Consider the following 19,817-nt stretch of genomic DNA (forward strand, 5'->3'; position numbering starts at 1 on the left):
AACCTGTTTCTGGACTAGACTGCAGGTGGAGTGTCATGTGTTTGACTATTTATGTGCGCAGTGAAGCAGTCTTAGTGAATGTTCTATAGATTTGTGATCTATGATCAGCTATATATAGCCCCCTTTTCAGTTGCTTTTAAAGTTGCTCTTCAGTTATATACCCCCCTCCTTAGTTGCTTTTAAGGCCCTTCTCAAGATCTGCCTGTTTCGCCAGCCTTTGCCCTTTAATTTTTTTAAATTTTGTTGTTGTTGGTATTATTGTTCATCATCTTTGGAGGAGACGATATATAAGAAGTTTTTAATAAATAAAAAAATAAATGTTGGTTTGCCAAGTAATCCATCATCTTGACCTGAGTTCAAATTCCCATTCAGCCATGAAACTAGCTGGGTGACTCTGGGCCAGTCACTTCTCTCTCATCCTAACCTACTTCACTGGGTTGTTGTGAAGAGAAACCTAAGTATGTAGTAGACCACTCTGGGCTCCTTGGAGGAAGAGCAGGATATAAAATATAAAACAAACAAACAAACAAACATAAAAAAACAAACAGAATGTTTTATAGTTACAAGTCTGATCACCAAGGAAGCTGATTATGTATCATAGGAGTGGGGAAGGAAATGGAAAAGAGAAATGGTTGATTATTGGTCACTGAGAATAATTATTAATTATGTTTTCTTCTAAGGAAACAAGTGATTTTGCAACTTAATCTACAGCCATATTAAATTGTAGTGCATATGTTTCTGTTTCATTTTAATAATTTAGTATAATTGATTTATTTTACCAGTGGCTAATTTGGTTTGTTTTGAAAGTGAAACCTCTAAAATCTCAGAGATCATTATACAGATTGACTATCTTGTCTTTTACAGCTATCTCTTCTGGAGCATTTTTATTCCCACCCCCTCAGTGTGCTGTGCTGTGAGTTCCAAGAAGCTAGGAAAAGAGTAAAATGTTTATCACCAAGTCAATGTGAAAATATACGAAGGCTAACATCTTTTAGAAGGTAAAATAAGCTATAACCTACAAATCTGTTTTAGTTGAAATTCTTTTAGAATTCAAGTTTGTGAATGTGATGATAAGAGATGTAAAATTTTGAAATATTTTAAGGCTTATGTGGGGGGGGGACCCTGAAATTTTGGGGAAATCAAAATATTTGCAATACTCCTTTTGTATCATATTTACACTTACTCCTGAGCTTTTACTATCTGCAGTAGGCCTTTTGGAACATCTGCCCCCTTTGACCTTTTTTAAAAAAAAAATCTCTTCACATAATCAGCAGGGTAATAGATTGTTTATTTCACAATAGGATGATGAAAGACAGTGTCTCAGTTCTTTGGGTTGAGAGAATATCTCTAAGATCAATTGAGGCAAAGTCAGGAGGAACATGGGAGCTTAGGAAGCTGCCTTATGAGTTGGACCACTGGTCCATCTAGCTCAGTATTGTCCACTCTGACTGGCAGCGGCTTCTCCAAGGATTCAGGCAGATGTCTCTCCCAGCTCTATCTTGGAGGTGCCAAGGATTGAACCTGGGGCCTTCTGATGTTCTACCACTGAGCTATGGCCCCAATTCCCAGGGTTCTGAAAGCCCCGGGGACATGTTTTTGGGACAGCTGGTTGCAGAGGAAAGGGTAGATTGCTGATGATCCCCTCTATGGGCACACATTGAAGTGTTCCCCACACACAACTCTTAATTTGGATTTAGGCCACTTTTTCTTTTGCTTAGGAACACTGCCAGGCAGAGGGGCTAGACCAGGGATTCTCAAACTTGGGTCCTCAGGTGTTATTGGACTTCAACTCCCATAATCCCCAGCCTCAGTGGCCTTTCGTTGGGGATTATGGGAGTTGAAGTCCAATAACACCTGAGGACCGAAGTTTGAAAATCACTGGGCGAGACAGATGTTTTGGGAAAGGGAGTTGCATAATCTGAGCACCACAGTGGAGAAGGTCCTCTCTTATGTATTCACTGATCATACCTCTGATAATGGAGGGATATGGAGCAGAGCCTTCCTCAGTGACCTGAGCAGGCGGGCAGGTGAGAAGAGACAATTCTTTAAGTACCCTGGTTACAAATTATGTATTATTTCTTGTTTACACAGTCAGACAGGTGTTATTGACTGTTTTGTTTTATCCAGACATCGAGTCCTTCCCAAGGACCTGGGATGCCAGAATTTTATTGTCAATTGTTATAGATATCGTCGCAGAATATAGGCTGTTCCCAGTAAAGCTGCTTTTTGTAATTGGCTGATGGTGATTCCTGTGGCCCCTATGGTGTTGAGGTGCTCTTCAAGGTCTTTTGGAATTGCAACCAGGGCGCCAATTACCACTGGGATTATTTTGGTCTTTTGCTGCCACAGCCTTTCAATTTCAATTTGTAGATCTTTGTATTTTGTGATTTTTTTCTATTTCTTTTTCTTCTATTCTGCTATCCCCTGGTATTGCTATGTCGATTATTTTGACTTGTTTTTCCTTTCTTCTCGACTACAGTTCTATCTAGTGTATTGTGTGGCAGATGTTTGTCTGTTTGTAGTCGGAAGTCCCATAATATTTTTACATCTTAATTTTCTTCAACTTTTTCAGTTTTATGGTCCCACCAATTTTTGGCTACAGGTAGCTTGTATTTTTAGCAGATGTTCCAGTGTATCATCCCTGCTACCTTGTCATGCCTTTGTTTGTAGTCAGTCTGTGCGATCTTTTTACAACAGCTGATTAGGTGGTCCACGGTTTCATCTGCTTCTTTACAAAGGCGGCACTTGCTGTTTGTGGTGGATTTTTTGACTTTTGCTCTAATTACATTTGTTCTTAATGCCTGTTCTTGTGCAGCCAGTATTAAACCCTCTGTTTCTTTCTTCAAGTTGCCATTCTTAAGCCAATGCCAGGTCTTGCTGATGTCTGATTTTCCACTTATATTGTGCAAATATTGACCATGCAGTGGCTTATTTTTCCATTTTTCTGCTCGGTTCTTGACTTGTTCTTTCTTGTAGGCCTGCTTTGTTTCATTGGTGTTGAATAGTTTCTCGTTCTTGACCATTTGAAGTGCATCTTCTTCACTGTCCTTGATATATTCTTCAAGGCCTCTTTTCTCCTGCTCTACTGTTTGATGGACTTGCAGCATTCCTCTTCCACCTGAGCAAAAAATAACTGAGCACATGAACCAAGCAACCACCAGGGTTCGACTTCCAGCTCTAAAAACAGTTGCCAAAAAACAACTTGCTCAGGTATTAAAAGATGTCAATGCTGCACTTGCAGAAATAACAACCAATAATTTGCAAGAAACAAACCAACTAATGTACAGTGCAGCAACAATAACAACACAAGAGCTTGGATATAAGATCAGTGGACCTGTAAAAAAAGAAAGCAGTACATCACCTAAATGGGAGATTAGATTAGAAAATAAAATCTCCAGGCTCAGATCAGATGCTAGTAAATTGAAAGATATGAAAGACAAGAAGCTGAAGAATGAAAACACCAAACAGTATCTGATCCAAAAATACCACCTAGATTCAAGGAAAATTAGAGAAGTCCTGGAAATAATAAAGCAGCAAATAACAGCAGTGTCAAAGAAGATTAGCAGATACGAAGCCAGAATCACACAACACAGGCAGAATCTCCAATTCCAGTCAAATCAGAGATGTTTCTACCAAAGCATAGAAGGAGAAACTGCAAGAAACCTAGAAACACCAAATCAAGAAGAAACAGTGCAATTCTGGGGGAAATTATGGGACAGTCCAACAGATTATAATAAAAAAGAGGCTGGATGGAAGAGGTCGAAAAATGTAAGCAACAAATGCAAGATCTAATAATAACACCAGAATTAATAAGTGAAAGAGCAAAGAAAATTAAAAATTGGACTGCGACAGGCGACGATGAACTGCATGGCTTTTGGCTTAAACATCTAACAAGCCTTCATAAACAACTATCAAAACAGTTCAATCACATTTTGCAAGGAGGTGATATTGAACAATGGCTAACAACTGGGAAAACTCATCTCATCATGAAAGACCCAGCAAAAGGTGCAGTTCCAAGTAATTATAGACCGATAACCTGCCTGCCAACCATGTTCAAATTATTAACTGGAATTATAGCAGATGAAGTGATGCAACACTTATTAACTAACAAACAGCTTCCAGTTGAACAGAAAGGAAATTGCCCAAACACCAGAGGCACAAAAGCCCAGCTGCTGATTGACAAAATGATTTTAGAAAATTGCAAGAGAAGAAAAACAAATATAAGTGTTGCATGGATTGACTACAAGAAGGCCTTCGACTCATTGCCTCACACATGGATACTAAAATGTTTAGAAACAACTGGTGTCAGCAAAAACATTCAGATATTTATTTAAAAAAAGCAATGAGCATGTGGAGTACACAGTTAACAATCAATGGTGAGACACTTGGACAGGTTGGCATTAGAAGAGGCATTTTCCAAGGGGACTCACTATCCCCTCTGTTGTTTGTAATCACCATGAGCCCACTTTCACAAATACTAAACAAAACAGACCTTGGATACCAAACATCTAAAACATCAAGTAAAATCAACCATCTGCTGTACATGGATGATCTGAAGTTGTATGGAAAGTCCCAGTCAGAAATTGAATCACTGCTAAACACTGTCCGTATATTCAGCAGCGATATAGCAATGGAGTTTGGACTAGACAAGTGTGCTGCATTAATAATGAAAAGAGGAAAAATAACAAAAACAGAAGGAATAGAACTACCCAATGGAAGCAACATCAAGTACCTGGAAGAGAAAGAACATTACAAATACTTGGGTATTCTCCAGGCTGATAACATTGCACACATTGAAGTTAAAAGAAAAATGGGAAGTGAATACATCAGGAGAGTTAGAAAAATCCTCAAGTCCAAACTCAATGGCGGGAACACCATACAAGCCATAAACACCTGGGCTATACCTGTTATCAGATACACTGCAGGAATAATAGACTGGACACAGGCAGAGCTAGAGACGCTAGATCGTAAGACCAGGAAAATCATGACCATCAATCATGCTTTGCACCCCCACAGTGATGTCGATAGGCTATACCTCCCTCGCAGCTCAGGTGGAAGAGGAATGCTGCAAGTCCATCAAACAGTAGAGGAGGAGAAAAGAGGCCTTGAAAAATATATAAGGGACAGTGAAGAAGATGCACTTCAAATGGTCAAGAACAAGAAACTATTCAACACCAATGAAACAAAGCAGGCCTACAAGAAAGAACAAGTCAAGAACCAAGCAGAAAAATGGAAAATAAGTCCCTGCATGGTCAATATTTGCACAATATAAGTGGAAAATCAGACATCACCAAGACCTGGCAATGGCTTAAGAATGGCAACTTGAAGAAAGAAAAAGAGGGTTTAATACTGGCTGCACAAGAACAGGCATTAAGAACAAATGCAATAAGAGCAAAAGTAGAAAAAACAACAAACAGCAAGTGCCGCCTTTGTAAAGAAGCAGATGAAACAGTGGACCACCAATCATCTGTTGTAAAAAGATCGCACAGACTGACTACAAACAAAGGCATGACAAGGCAGCAGGGATGATACACTGGAACATCTGCCAAAAATACAAGCTACCTGTAGCCAAAAATTGGTGGGACCATAAAATTGAAAAAGTTGAAGAAAATGAAGATGTAAAAATATTATGGGACTTCCGACTACAAACAGACAAACATCTGCCACACAATACACCAGATAGAACTGTAGTCGAGAAGAAAGGAAAAACAAGTCAAAATAATCGACATAGCAATACCAGGGGATAGCAGAATAGAAGAAAAAGAAATAGAAAAAATCACCAAATACAAAGATCTACAAATTGAAATTGAAAGGCTGTGGCAGAAAAAGACCAAAATAATCCCAGTGGTAATTGGTGCCCTGTTTGCAGTTCCAAAAGACCTTGAAGAGCACCTCAACACCATAGGGGCCACAGGAATCACCATCAGCCAATTACAAAAAGCAGCTTTACTGGGAGCAGCCTATATTCTGCGACGATATCTATAACAACAGCAACAACATTGACAATAAAATTCTGGCATCCCAGGTCCTTGGGAAGGACTTGATGTCTGGATAAAACAAACCAGTCAATAACACCTGTCTGACTGTGTAAATAAATATTAATAATAATAATAAATTTATTTATTCATTTGATTTCTGTACTGCCCTTCCAAAAATGGCTCAGGGCGGTTTACACAGAGAAATAATAAACAAATAAGATGGCTCCCTGTCACCAAACGGCTCCCAATCTAAAAGAAACATAAGATAAGACTCCAGCAACAGTCACTGGAAGTACTGTGCTGGGGGTGGATAGGGCCAGTTACTCTTCCCCTGCTAAATAAAGAGAATCACCACGTTAAAAGCTGCCTCTTTGCCAAGTTAGCAGCGGAATTTAGCAGTTAGCAGGGGAAGATGCGGTGGATGTGTTTGAACTGGTATTTGGGGACTGTGAAGAGTTGGATGCGGGCTAACAAGCTGAAATAAAGTTGAGAAGACAGAGGATCTCCTCGTCAGGAGAACTGCTATTTTAGAGATGGTGTAGCAGCCTGTTCTTGTTGGGGTAGACACCCACCCACCCCGCACAAAGGAGCACAATAGCATCTTGCAGGGAGTCCTTTAATCCAGCATTACACCTGGATATCCATTTGTCTGTTGTGACTCAGGGAGCTTTTGCCCAACTTTGGTTGGTGTGTCAGTTGTGCCTGTTGCTTGACCAGTCAGAACTAGCTAGAATGATTCATGCCCTTGTTGCATCTTGATCGGATTACTGTAACGTGCTCTTCAGGGGCTGCCCTTGGAGACCCCCCAGAAATGTCTGTTCCAAACTCAGGATCAAGACTCTTAGACCATGCAACACTGGTTCATGGTTACCATATTGGTTACCAGTTCATTTCTGGGTGTAAGCATCTTGAGAAGCAACAGGCTTGGTACATAAATGTAGGATTCAGATCTAAAATATCATAATTAAGTGATTTCCTGAAGCAAGTCATTTTTTAAAATGTTACTGTATGCTTTTCCATTTTAGAAACTAGCTTTTCCTTTTCTTATCTTAGATTTGTGGAAAGCCAAGCATCAAACAAGCAGACCGTATTGTTGACAGATGATAGCTGTTTAAAGGTGAACCCAAATTGATTTGAGCTTGGAAAATCAAGCTCTGTCTCTGGTTTTGGTAATGTCTTGCCATGGTCAATGCTGTGTATGTCAGCCAAATCATTTGAACCTAAATTTACTTGCCTATCTGCTTTTGTTACCACAAAAATTTCCAGCTGTATTTATTACTATGAATTATTATTAGCAGTAGCAAGATTCCCTTCCCAACCAAAGAGTTTTCTGGAATAAAACTGCAAAAGTGAACTTGCCAGCTATTTCTGATGAAATGAACTCCTGATCCCAGCGATGTTAGTTGTGAACCCAGACCCAAATAATGACAGGACATGTGCAGCTGGAAGAAACTAGGGCCACTTTATTAAATAATTACAAACCTGCAATGAGGAATTGAACTAATGTGAGGGTATCATCTATGTGGGGCAGTCTCATAGGAGGTCTGACCACAGGAGGGCGAAGGACTGGGCTTTGATTTCTTTATCTGCAGTGGCTGACATTCAGCTCAGGCTAATGTGTGTTGTTCAGAACCACCTGCGCTGCTGCAGGCTTCTAAAACAAAGCCCGTGGTGTTTCCAAATGGGACTGTTGCTCTACTACGTAAACTTATTGTTTTCAATGGACATAGTGTCACACAGTTGTGATTGAGAATTTTGGAGGAGTAGCAGAACAGCCCTGTTCCACTGCACTGCAGGCATTGTTATAGCGCAAGAGGTTCAGAACCACCCACATTAGCCTGCATTAATGAGATCGGGTGGAGCTCACTCCCATATTGCATTGTACTTGGGACCTCCTGATTTGAGTGTTAACTTTCTGCATATGGTAAGCTGTGACCCTTGCTTGACCATTCAGACCTAGCTAGAATGATTCATGCCCAGGATCCTATGAGAGTTTTGGAGAAAAGTTAAAAAATTGTTTAAAACTGCCCGCTTGCCCACTTCTTTTGAGGGTTGGGTGGTAGGTAGAACCCATCATGCCCTACCACTCAACCTACTTTGGTGTCCCTAGAGCTATCCATGGGGAACAATGGGGTGTTTCAAGTCTCCCTATTGTTACCTATGGCTGAAACACTCGAAACATGTCGGGTTTTTGTCAAAACAGTCAGTTGGACCACTTATTTTGATGAAACATTTCAGTCCTCTGTGATTTGTTTCTATCACAAAACAAACAAACAAACAAAATGTTTTGTGCACATCCCTAGCTTCAAAGACTACTGATATTAACAACATTATTTTTAAAATCACTTAAAACCAGGGTTGACTAAAATAGATTAATAATAATAATAATAATAATAATAATAATAATAATAATAATCTATTTAAATTGGGTTTTTAAAAATCAGATTTTTTTGTTTAATTCAGATTTTTTAAATTTAAATTAACTTTAAAAAATTCATAAAGCACCTACGTCAATGATATCATCGTGAATATTAATCATAGCTTTTAATTATCTTCTATGAACATGTTAACAGCAATATATAGGGATGAGAGGTAACAGACCTCATCAGTTCTATTCTGCAGCTGGTGTACAGGCAGCACGCACATACAATCAAGTCCTTGCTTTCCCCCCAGCCAAAGACTCAAAGTGCAAAGACAAAGAAGGACACTGAATGAATACAGGATTTGGAGAGATGGGGTAGATCTGAGCAAGGAGGAGGAGTCTGGATATAAATGCACAGGATGGGTAGGATAGCGGAATAGAAAGTGAAACCAAAAGTGAACAGAACATATTCATGCAGTCCTGAGGAAATTTTTCCTGAGTGCATTGTGCATGGTAGAAGAGAAACACCTATTCATGGCAGCGGGCTGTAAGAGAAACCCCATTTGGGAATATTTTAATGAAGTCCCTCTACCTGTGGGTAGGACAGGCATGTGTGTGAAATGCAAACAGTGCAACAACAAACTGCAAGGCCTGGTTACCCAAGTGAAACAGCATTATGAAAGTATGTACCTATTATAGTGTGTACCTACCTTCTAAAAATGAAACCTACACCTATCTCTAATTATGTATTAGGTTATTAGACAACTAGAATGTACATTTATAGAAAATAATTATTAAATAGAATCTTCCTGACTAGTAATTTAAAAATTGTGATTTAATTAAGTCCTTCTGAGAAACAATTTAAATTGTGATTCAAATCAAATCAGCTCTGCTTAAAAATGGTGAAAGCAGCCTCCAGAGTGACATCAATTCACCTCTGGAACTTCCTTAATAGATTGGCAACAAAAAACTTAACATGCTCACTCAGAAATAAGCCTCACTGTTTTTGTTCATATGTAACATCAAACCATAGTTTGGTTCTATATTAACAAGTCTTGTGCTCCATTTGCTTTGATTTAGTGAGTTACTTCCTCTTTAGAACAAACCACAGTTTCATTGAATTCAGTGAGGCTTATTCCCTCCCCCCCATCCCAATTCAATAAGATTGTGCCATTCTTCTGAACTGCCATTCTTCATTCTTTAAGAATTTAGGAAATTCTAAAGCAAAGGCAAGGAGTGGGGGGAAACATACTCCAAATTATGCAGAATGACTAAAAATATTTACTTCTAATAGGCATAAAAATGTTGTTCTTCTGTTTAAGAAATGAAGGGTTCTTTTTGAAAGATCAGCTTGCTCCTTTAGGTCCACAGGGACTTGAATTCATCTTGACCTGCTGAAAAGTATTAATCTGCAGAAAACCAGGAGAGCAGCAGACAGTTGTAGTAAAAGCAATGATGATTCAGTGCCACATCTCTCCAACGTAGATAAAGCTTTCATAAAACTGAATTAAGTCTTCCTTCTTTGGGAACTGTCTCATTTTATTTGAAAGTTGCAAAAACAGTTGAACTTAATAGAAAAACCTGTCAAATAGAAGGCTGAAGCACAAAATGATCTGTCAGATGTATCCACTAAATTTAGAGGAACTGACAAACAAGTGGATTTCCTTCCTAAATCTGCAAGGGTGTGAAGCTTTCCAAAGTAAAATTGTGTGATGAGAGGATATATCCTCAGATTAGATACTTCTGCTAGAAGCCGAATATATGAATTGCCTCCTCAAAATACTAATATCCATCTGTGAATTACAAGACATTTTTGCCAGGTTGCTTTGCTATGGCACTCTGTCTTCAGTCTCCGCCAAAGATGTATGCAGTTTGTTGTTCCCAGTAGGATGAAGGGTATTAAGGGCTTGACTATCTGTGCACATACTTTTCATTTGTTTATCTTTACAGAAAGAACTATGAGGCCTATTGTAGCCAGGAAGAAATTGTGTTGAGTTTAGGATTTATCAGCTAAACTCAGGGCACAACTTATTGGTGTTAAACTGAGGATATCTTGGAAACAAATGATGTTACCATAGGATGCTGCTGTTAAATCTGTTGATTAATCTGTTTAGATTCCTCCTGCAATTAACTGTACTAGAAACACAGTCAAATAGAAGTAATTTTAGGTTTATAAACACAGAATCATTTATTTTAGTCAACAATTTTGGAAATCATTCAGTGTGAATTCCTCATACAGGTTGTGAAAATTGCTGCAAAATCCAGAGGTGTTTGGAATTGTGTTTTTCAGATATTTTAAAATTTGAGTCCTTTCTCCCTCAGGGCCATTGCTTATTGCTTCAAAATCAATAAATCAGCTCAGCACTATTAATATGTACTTTACAGTCCAATGGTGTTCATGTTACTTGGAAGTAAATCCCACTGAGTTTGGTAAGACTTGCTCCCAAGTAAATTTGCCTAAGATTTCAGCCTTTGAAAAAGCATGATTACTCTTACATTTAGAAGCTTTCATAGCCCACTTCAGATATTCTCTCCTGTTTAGGATAGGCCATTTTTCAAATAGCTTCTTCTATTTAGGACTTCATTCTTTTTGCCTTACTCAGAGTAGTAGGATTTTTTCAGGGTAGAGACTGCAGTGCTGTCAGGCTGGTATAAAATGATAACAGTAACAGAGTGTTATGTTCATTGTAAGCTTTCTGTTGGGCTTCTTACGTGTACCCGTGGCAGAATATATTTTAAACAATAGTACTTTCTTCTTTGTGTACATTTTCCTCACAGGTAAGTAGCATTCCATGAAGGATTTGGCACTATATACACATTGTTTTGAATGAATTTGAGAATGCACAAAATATTTAATTGATCACTCATGCTGACCATCTACTCTAAAGTATATAGAGTATACAGTATATAGATAGTGGTTTATTGTTAAATAAAATAAAATGCCAGCTGCATGGGGTCCCAGTTGAGATTGTGACCTTGGCACAGAGGCGGGTTGTTAAATGCTTATCCCAGCCCAGTTTCCTTTATTGTTCTTTTAATCAGTTGTGTGGATCCAAAGATCTCATTAGTGCTCCTCAGACATGTTAAAAAAGCAAGGAGCTATACTTGTGTACAGCGTTCCTACGAGCAAACCTGCAAGCCCCATGTAGTGATAGTCAGGCTTGAGAGAGGACTAGGCTTCAGTTAGAGTAACTGCTTCTCCAAATAAGGAAGAAAGCCCAGAAGAATCAACCCCCTTTGGCCCACTCCAGAGTGAGGAGCAGGGTTTACTGACAACATCCTACAGAGGAGTAGGGGAGGGGTGTGTTAGGTTCATTTCTTCTCTGGATACCTCTGAAGGAAGTCTGATCAGCAACTACTGTAGGAAAAGGGAAGTTTAACAGCCTTGGGCTGAGAATCAACAAGGAATTTTTACCTGGAAGTAAGTAGGAAGGATAGAGAGCAGTTTAGCTAGATGCAATGGGGAATTTATTTTGGTGCTTGGTTCTTATAGTTCCTGGGGAAGGGTTTTACTAATTGAAGCAGTGATTGTTGATACCTCTACAGTTTTCTTTATCATCCAATTATTAATAAATCCCTGTTATTGTTAGACAGCTCAGGAGGGGAGATTTTTTTTTTATCTGTCCCAACTACAGCAGAAGTGCACAGGTAAGGGATCACTGCTAATTAATAGTCTGGAGACATGAAGTTAAAGTTCCAAATAAAATAGTTTATTTACGAAATCCATCAAGGAGATAGATAACACCTACAAGCTTGGTTGCTAGCTTCATATAGGAAGTGTATCTGCAGAAGAGCAGAGGAGGTGTGCTTTGGCTCTTTATCATCTAGCCTCCTTTGCTGGACGGCGTGGAGTCTCTCAGCTGCCTCCCCCACTCTTGGTCTGCTGGCCGGGACAACTCAGACCAGCACAGCCCTGCTGCCTGATTGGGAACCTTCCTTCCTCCAAGTGCCTGAACTAACATCACCTGCAGGCACTGATGGATTATGTCAGTCTTGCCCAGAATCCTTCGTGAGAGGAAGGACTCTGGAGACTTTTTAAGGAAGGGGGCTGCTGCCGGCGGCACAGCCGGAGGCACAGCCGGCAGCCAAAGGGGGCCGGCCTTTGGTGCCGGCCTTCAGTGTTGGACTGAAGGTTGGGTTATACTATTTTCAGTTTTGCTGTTTGGAAAGTTGTTGTTCTAAGTGTGCCAGCTTTGTTATTGAGACTTGGTTGAAGTAGTTGTAATGTGTTTGGGTTTATCTGGAGATGGGGAGACAGGGGGCGCCTCCGTGGAATGCGGGGCAGCTATTCCGGTGGTGGTGGGGAATAGAAGAAGTAATGTTGGCTGGTCAGCAGGCCGTTTCAGGGGAAGGGGAGCCAGAAATTTAATAGCCCTTCCAGCTGCCCTGTCAGCTCTTTGACCTTGGGGAGCACTGCCAACAACCCGTATAGCCTTACCTTGCTCCTTTGCAATGCCAGGTCGGTCCAAAATAAATCTGAAGTCATCCATGATTTGATTATGGATGAAGGGGCCGATCTGATGTGCATCACCGAGACTTGGTTGGGGGAGGCTGGTGGCCCAGTCTGGTCCCAGCTTCTTCCTCCAGGGTATTCTGTAGAGGAGCAGGTGAGGGGACGTGGGTGGAGAGGTAGAGTGGCTGTGGTCTATAAGGATAACATCGCCCTTACCAGGGTCCCTGTTAGGGTATCGGACCATATTGAATGTGTGTACTTAAGTTTGGGGACCAGGGAACGATTAGGACTTCTGTTGGTGTACCGATCGCCCTGCTGCCCAACAGAATCCCTTACTGAGCTCATGGACTTGGTCGCGGAACTTGCATTGGAGTCTCCCAGACTCTTGGTGCTGGGGGACTTCAATGTTCATTTTGGGACCAACTTCTCCGGGGCAGCTCAGGAGTTCATAGCGGCCATGACAACTATGGGCTTATCCCAAGTGGTCTCTGGATCGACGCATATTGCAGGTCACACACTTGATTTGGTCTTTTATTCTGATCAGGGTGGTATTCCGTGGGTGGGGACTCCTGTGATATCTCCGTTGTCATGGACGGATCACCATCTGGTTAAGGTTGGACTTACAACTACCTCCCACCTCCGCAGGGGCGAGGGGCCTATTAGAATGGTCCACCTGAAGAGGTTATTGGATCCAGTAGGATTCCAAGAAGCCTTGGAGGGATTCAGTGTTGGCTGTGCTGGTGATCCTGTTGATGCCATGGTTGAGAATTGGAACAACTTGCTCACCAGGGCAGTAGACACGATTGCTCCTATGTGTCTCCTCTGACCCGCTTCAGATTTTGCCCCTTGGTATATGGAAGACCTACGGGGGCTGAAGCGGCAAGGTAGGCGACTGGAGCGCAAGTGGAGAAAGACTCAACTCGAATCTGACAGATTACAACATGGAGCACATTTAAAGATCTGTGCTCAGGTGATACGTGCGGCAAAGAAGCGGTTCTTTTCTGCCCATATTGCCTCTGCGAATTCACGTCCAGTGGAGTTGTTCAGGGTTGTGAAGGGACTAGTGTCTCCCCCCCCCAACCAGAATTTGGAATCATCAGTTACCTGCTGCGATGTGTTTAAAGAATTTTTTGCAGATAAGATCTCTTGGATTCGGGCCGACTTAGATGGAGACTCCGCAATTAATTTGATGTCTGAACTGGAGGTGTCCAACTATTCCTCTTATGTGATTCGACTGGGTCAGTTTCAGTTTGTGACTCTTGAGGATGTGGACAAGCTGCTTGGGGTGAAGAGGCCTACCACTTGTCCTCTTGACCCTTGTCCAACATAGCTTTCGATCTAGCAGGGAGGCTGTTGTAGGCGGCCTGGTGGAAATCATAAATGCTTCTCTGAGGGAGGGCAGGATGCCTCATTGTCTTAAGGAGGCAATTATTAGACCTCTTCTAAAGAAGCCTGCATTAGATCCCTCAGAGTTGAGCAATTATAGGCCTGTTTCCAATCTCCCATGGTTGGGCAAGGTAATTGAGAGGGTGGTGGCCTCTCAGCTCCAGGTGGTCTTGGAGAAAACTGATTATCTAGACCTATTTCAAACTGGTTTTCGGGCAGGCTAGGGAGTGAAGACTGCCTTGGTCAGCCTAATGGATGATCTCCAATTGGGAATTGACAGAGGAAGTGTGACTCTGTTGGTCCTTTTGGATCTCTCGGCAGCTTTCGATACTATTGACCATAGTATCCTTTTGGAACATCTGAGAGTGTTGGGGTGGGAGGCAATGTTTTACGGTGGTTCCGCTCCTATCTCTCGGACAGACTCCAGATGGTATCGATTGGAGATTGTTACTCTTCCAAATCTGAGCTTAAGTATGGTGTCCCTCAAGGCTCCATACTTTCTCCAATGCTTTTTAACATCTACATGAAACCGCTGGGAGAGATCATCATTACAACTATGGGATTCATTGGGGGGGTTTAGTGCGGGGTTCAGCAGCACCCTGCAGGAATGGCGGGTGCTGGCAGGTAGACATGATTTATGCTCATGTTGTGAGCATAAAGCCAGCGAGCCCAATGAGATGAGCGGGCAGAAAGAGGGGTGGTGTGAGAGAGAGAGCTGCTCTGACAGGAGGCCAGCCAAGCAGCCTCCTGGGCGGGCACCAAATATGCATGGGGAAGAGCATGCTGGAGCGGGCCGAGAAGTGGGCTCAGCCCTCCCACCATGACTGCGGAACACAAAAGAGCTTGAAGGCTGAGGCGGGGGGCGGGGATTTTTTGCGTGAACAGGGCCTGTGGGGGTGGGGCTGTGTGATTTTTAAAACATTTAGGGCCCCTTTAGAACATATGCTACAGCCCCCGCACTAGTTTAATCCGGCCCTGTCTGCTCCGCCTCCCTTGAACCAGAATTTGGAGTCATCAGTTACTCACTGTGATGTGTTTAAAGAGTTTTTCGCAGTTAAAATCTCTCAGATTCGGGCCAACCTAGATGGAGACTCCACAATTAATATGATGTCTGAACTGGAGGTGTCCAACAACTCCTCTTATGCGATTCGACTGGATCGGTTTCAGTTTGTGACTCCTGAGGATGTGGACAAGCTGCTTGGAGCGGTGAGGCCTACCACTTGTCCTCTTGATCCTTGTCCAACATGGCTTGTTCTATCCAGAGGCTGTTGTAGACAGCCTGGTGGAATTCATAAATGCTTCTCTGAAGGAGGGCAGAATGCCTCCTTGTTTTAAGGAGGCAATCATTAGACCTCTTCTAAAGAAGCCTGCATTAGATCTCTCAGAGTTGAGCAATTATAGGCCTGTTTCCAACCTCTCATGGCTGGGTAAGGTTATTGAGAAAGTGGTGGCCTCTCAGCTCCAGTCGGTCTTGGAGGAAACTGATTATCTAAACCAATTTCAATTCAAACTGGTTTTCGGGCAGGCTTTGGGGTGGAGACTGCCTTGGTCAGCCTAATGGATGATCTCCAATTGGGAATTGACAGAGGAAGTGTGACTCTGTTGGTCCTTTTGGATCTCTCGGCAGCTTTCGATACTATTGACCATAGTATCCTTTTGGAACATCTGAGAGTGTTGGGGTGGGAGGCAATGTTTTACGGTGGTTCCGCTCCTATCTCTCGGACAGACTCCAGATGGTATCGATTGGAGATTGTTACTCTTCCAAATCTGAGCTTAAGTATGGTGTCCCTCAAGGCTCCATACTTTCTCCAATGCTTTTTAACATCTACATGAAACCGCTGGGAAAGATCATCAGGGGATTTGGAGCTGGATGTTACCAGTATGCTGATGACACCCAGATCTACTTCTCCATGTCAACCTCTTCAGGAGTTGGCATATCCCCTCTAAATGTCTGCCTGGAAGCAGTAATGGGCTGGACGAGGGAGAATAAACTGAAGGTGAATCCAGATAAGATGGAGGTACTTATTGTGCGGGGTCAGAACTCTAGAGACGATCTTGATCTACCTGTTCTAGATGGGGTCACACTTCCCCAAAAGGATCAGGTTCACAGTCTGGGAGTACTTCTGGATTCACACCTCTCCCTGGTTTCTCAGGTTGAGGCGGTGGCCAGGTGTGCTTCCTATCAGCTTCGGCTGATACGCCAGCTGCACCCGTTTCTCGAGATCAATGACCTCAGAACAGTGGTACATTTGTTGGTAACCTCCAGACTGGACTTCTGTAATGCGCTCTACATGGGGCTGCCTTTGTACGTAGTCCAGAAACTTCAGTTGGTTCAGAATGCGGCAGCCAGGTTGGTCTCTGGGTCATCTCGGAAAGACCACGTTACTCCTCTATTGATGGAGCTACACTGGCTGCCAATAGGTTTCTGGACAAAATACAAAGTGCTAGTTAAAACTTACAAAGCCCTAAACGGCTTAGGCCCTAGGTATTTAAGAGAACGTCTTTTTTGTTATGTGTCCCACTGCCCATTATGGTCACTTGAGGAGGTCCGTCTCCAGCTGCCGCCAACTCATTTGGTGGCTACACAGAGACGGGCCTTCTCAGCTGCTGCCCCAAGATTGTGGAATGCACTCCCTACTAAGATATGAGCCTCCCCATCTCGTGACAATTTTAAAGAAACTTCTGAAAACACATCTCTTCAACCAAGCTTTCTCAGCTTTTTAAAACTTGTTTTTAAATTGTCTGGCTGTTTAATTGGTGTTTTATGATGTTCTAATTGTTAATTATTTTATGCAGTTTTACAATTTCTGTTTAATTGTTAATTGATTTTAATGGTGTTTTAATGTAAACCACCCTGAGGCTTTTGGAAGGGCGGTATAATTTTTTAAATAATAAATAAATAATAAATAAATAAGTGGGGAAGGGAGAAAAAGGAAGTCTCTTTCTCTCCAGGTGAGAGAAAGCATGGTCAAAGGGGAACTGCCCATACTGGCTGCCTCTCCTAATGCCCCTAGTGGTAAGTAGGGTTGTTGGTGCTAAGAGCTGATGCCATGCAGAAGCTGCATCTCCAACAGTTATAGAGTGTCACTCCTTATTGGGTTTTGCCCTAGTTACATGCTCTTGAAGGCCTAAGACTGGTCAAGCCTTTCTTGTAAGGAGGGGTTTTCCACTTTACTCTCCCAAAATATTCCCTTGGAATGCTGAATCTGCTCATATAAAAAGGTGGATGGCAGCCTAACCAGAACTCCTCACAAATAGAGGAGGGATTTTGTATATCCCCCACTTTGATCATTATACCCCACCTCCAAATTGATGTGCTCAGAAGTGTTACCAGAACCGCCCCAGAGCACTGGCTAGATGCTCCAAATATACTTTTGGCTTAGCATGGGAAATTAGCTTGGCTAGAGAGAGCAGTTTGGTTCCAGTATCAAATTTGAGCAAATGTGGTGTTTTGGAAAAGATGAGGAGACAGAAATACAGTTCAGAAGTTTTATTAAGAGTATATGGGGGTACAGAATACAAAAATTCAGTTAGGTACAGCAATAAATCTTAGCTGATATTCTAGGCAAGAATATGGCCAGCAGTAATTTAGCTTGAAGTCAGGGGCGTAGCAAGGTTGGAGTGGGCCCAGACACAAGATTTTAAAATGGGCCCGCCCCCCCCCCAAAGTCCAGGGCCTCCGCACACCCCAGGCCCCCAAGGATTTAAGTCTGATATTCCAAAATAAGTATGCTGCCTGCAAATACATTTCACTGAATACACACACACACATCACAATATATAGTGATATATATTGAGTACTATACATTTGTATTACTTTTAATGCCTAGAACACACTAGAAAGATGAATTATTAAAATGGGCCCCTCGCTGCAGATTAGCAAAGGAGACTTTCAACCATGCAGGGTGAGCCTATGTTTGTTTTCCCAGAATTCTGAACAAATTCAGTCAAGTTTGATTCCAGGAGGTTTTTCACATGGGGCTTTTAAAGCCTTTTAACAACACACCTCTCCTTTGGAATGGAGGTGCTGCATTCACATGTTGGCCAGATTTACCCTGAAGTCCCTGCAAGTTATTGGGGAGCAGTTCAGACACAAGAAAAATGAAATAAAAGCACCACACATGCTTCACAGTTCTCACTCAGACCTTCTGGGTTGCAAAACAACTTGAACATAAGTGCATTTATAAATGAATGAATGAATAAATAAAATTAATAAAATACTGTTCCAGAAGTTTTTGCAATTTTCTGCCATGAAACAAGCCACTTATAGGACTTTTTAGATAGTTTTTTTTAAGTCAGCAAATTTTCCAAGCTGTTTCAAAATAAATATTCAGAGACTTCTCGGTCCCTCCCCCCCCATCCAAGCCCTATGGCAAGCAGATCCCTATATATGGGGGGGGGGGGGCGGGAAAGGTAACCACAAAAAGGAGTTCACACTCTACCTGGCAAATGCTGGTCTGGGTTAAGCAGGGCAGCAGGGGGTCTTCTGCTGCAGAGAACACTCTGGCTGCCTCCTCCTTCCTGGCTGGCTTGGGCCCTACTCGAGTTCAGGCTTCACTGCGGCCTACACGGAGGCCTCAGTGGAAGCCCCGCCCACCCGCCGATCAGCTGAGAGGCGGGAGAAAAGGAGCTCTTTGCAGCTTGCCTGCTGCTTCGATTGTGGGCCAGCAGAACAAGCAGGAGAGACGGCGAAGAGGGCAAGTGGCTGAGAGGCTATGGGGCTGGGCAGGGGGCAATGGGGAGTCACATGAGGTGCCTCTGGGGTGCCCCTCCAGGCAGTGGGGCCCCCAGACAACTGTCTCCCCTTGCCCTATCATTGTTACGCGCCTGCTTGAAGTCCTAATTAGAAATCAGTTGGCTTGGCTAAGGTGCTTAGACTAGAGCCTGTCTTAAGGCTTGCTGTGGAAAGTACTTGAAAGCAAGGAGACTGAAGGGTGTGTGTGTGAGGAGGCTTAGAAGGGGAAGAGGTTAGTTTATCAGTCCTTCTTGGTTTAAATTGGTTCATTTGTTACACATAAGCAGAAGTTTCCTCATGAGGAACAAGCAGAGAGTCGGGGAAGGGAAGTGAAAAGCAAAGGGCTCCAACTCGCTAGTACGAGAGTCCATAAGATAGTGATTCCGAGATGCTGGGTTCAGGACTCTGAGGCCATGTGTGTTGCTAAGGGCAGATATACTCAAAATCATGCTTTGAGGCAGGAATTGAATTGATCAGGGTGGTTCTCCTTCCCTGTAGGGCAAGGAGAATCTTGCAAGACAATTGCCCCATGCTTTGCTCATGCTGAGCGACCAGCTGTGGGTCTTGCCAAACCTAGGCAGGTGAAAAGTTCACCATAAGGACCATGATCCCGTGGCCTTGGGCTGTATAGCCATCCAAAGTAATACAGATTATTATTATTATTATTACATTTATATCCCGCTCTTCCTCCAAGGAGCCCAGAGCGGTGTACTACATACTTGAGTTTCTCTTTCACAACAACCCGGTGAAGTAGGTTAGGCTGAGAGAGAAGTGACTGGCCCAGAGTCACCCAGCTAGTTTCATGGCTGAATGGGGATTGGAACTCGGGTCTCCCCGGTCCTAGTCCAGCACTCTAACCACTACACCACGCTGGCTCTAGATAGAGCCAGATAGATAGAGCTA

General features: G+C 42.5%; 1 protein-coding gene and 1 long non-coding RNA gene across 4 annotated transcripts in view; one reads left to right on the plus strand and one right to left on the minus strand.

The window, feature by feature from the left end:
* LOC128341155 (uncharacterized) overlaps positions 1–18,725 on the minus strand; it is a 42,639-nt gene extending 23,914 nt beyond the window's left edge. The window contains exon 1 of the long non-coding RNA XR_008314236.1: positions 18,622–18,725. This is a non-coding gene — a long non-coding RNA (uncharacterized LOC128341155). The remainder of the gene's footprint in view (positions 1–18,621) is intronic.
* The window catches only part of ORC3 (origin recognition complex subunit 3), an 83,562-nt gene that overhangs the window by 39,744 nt on the left and 24,001 nt on the right, over positions 1–19,817 (plus strand). For all 3 annotated transcript variants that reach the window (XM_053287291.1, XM_053287293.1, XM_053287292.1), the window contains 2 exons: positions 865–998; positions 7,032–7,095. In XM_053287291.1, coding sequence (XP_053143266.1) covers positions 865–998; positions 7,032–7,095 — 198 coding nt within the window. The remainder of the gene's footprint in view (positions 1–864; positions 999–7,031; positions 7,096–19,817) is intronic.

Source organism: Hemicordylus capensis, chromosome 1 (genome assembly GCF_027244095.1).
Source record: "Hemicordylus capensis ecotype Gifberg chromosome 1, rHemCap1.1.pri, whole genome shotgun sequence".
Lineage (NCBI taxonomy): Eukaryota > Metazoa > Chordata > Lepidosauria > Squamata > Cordylidae > Hemicordylus > Hemicordylus capensis.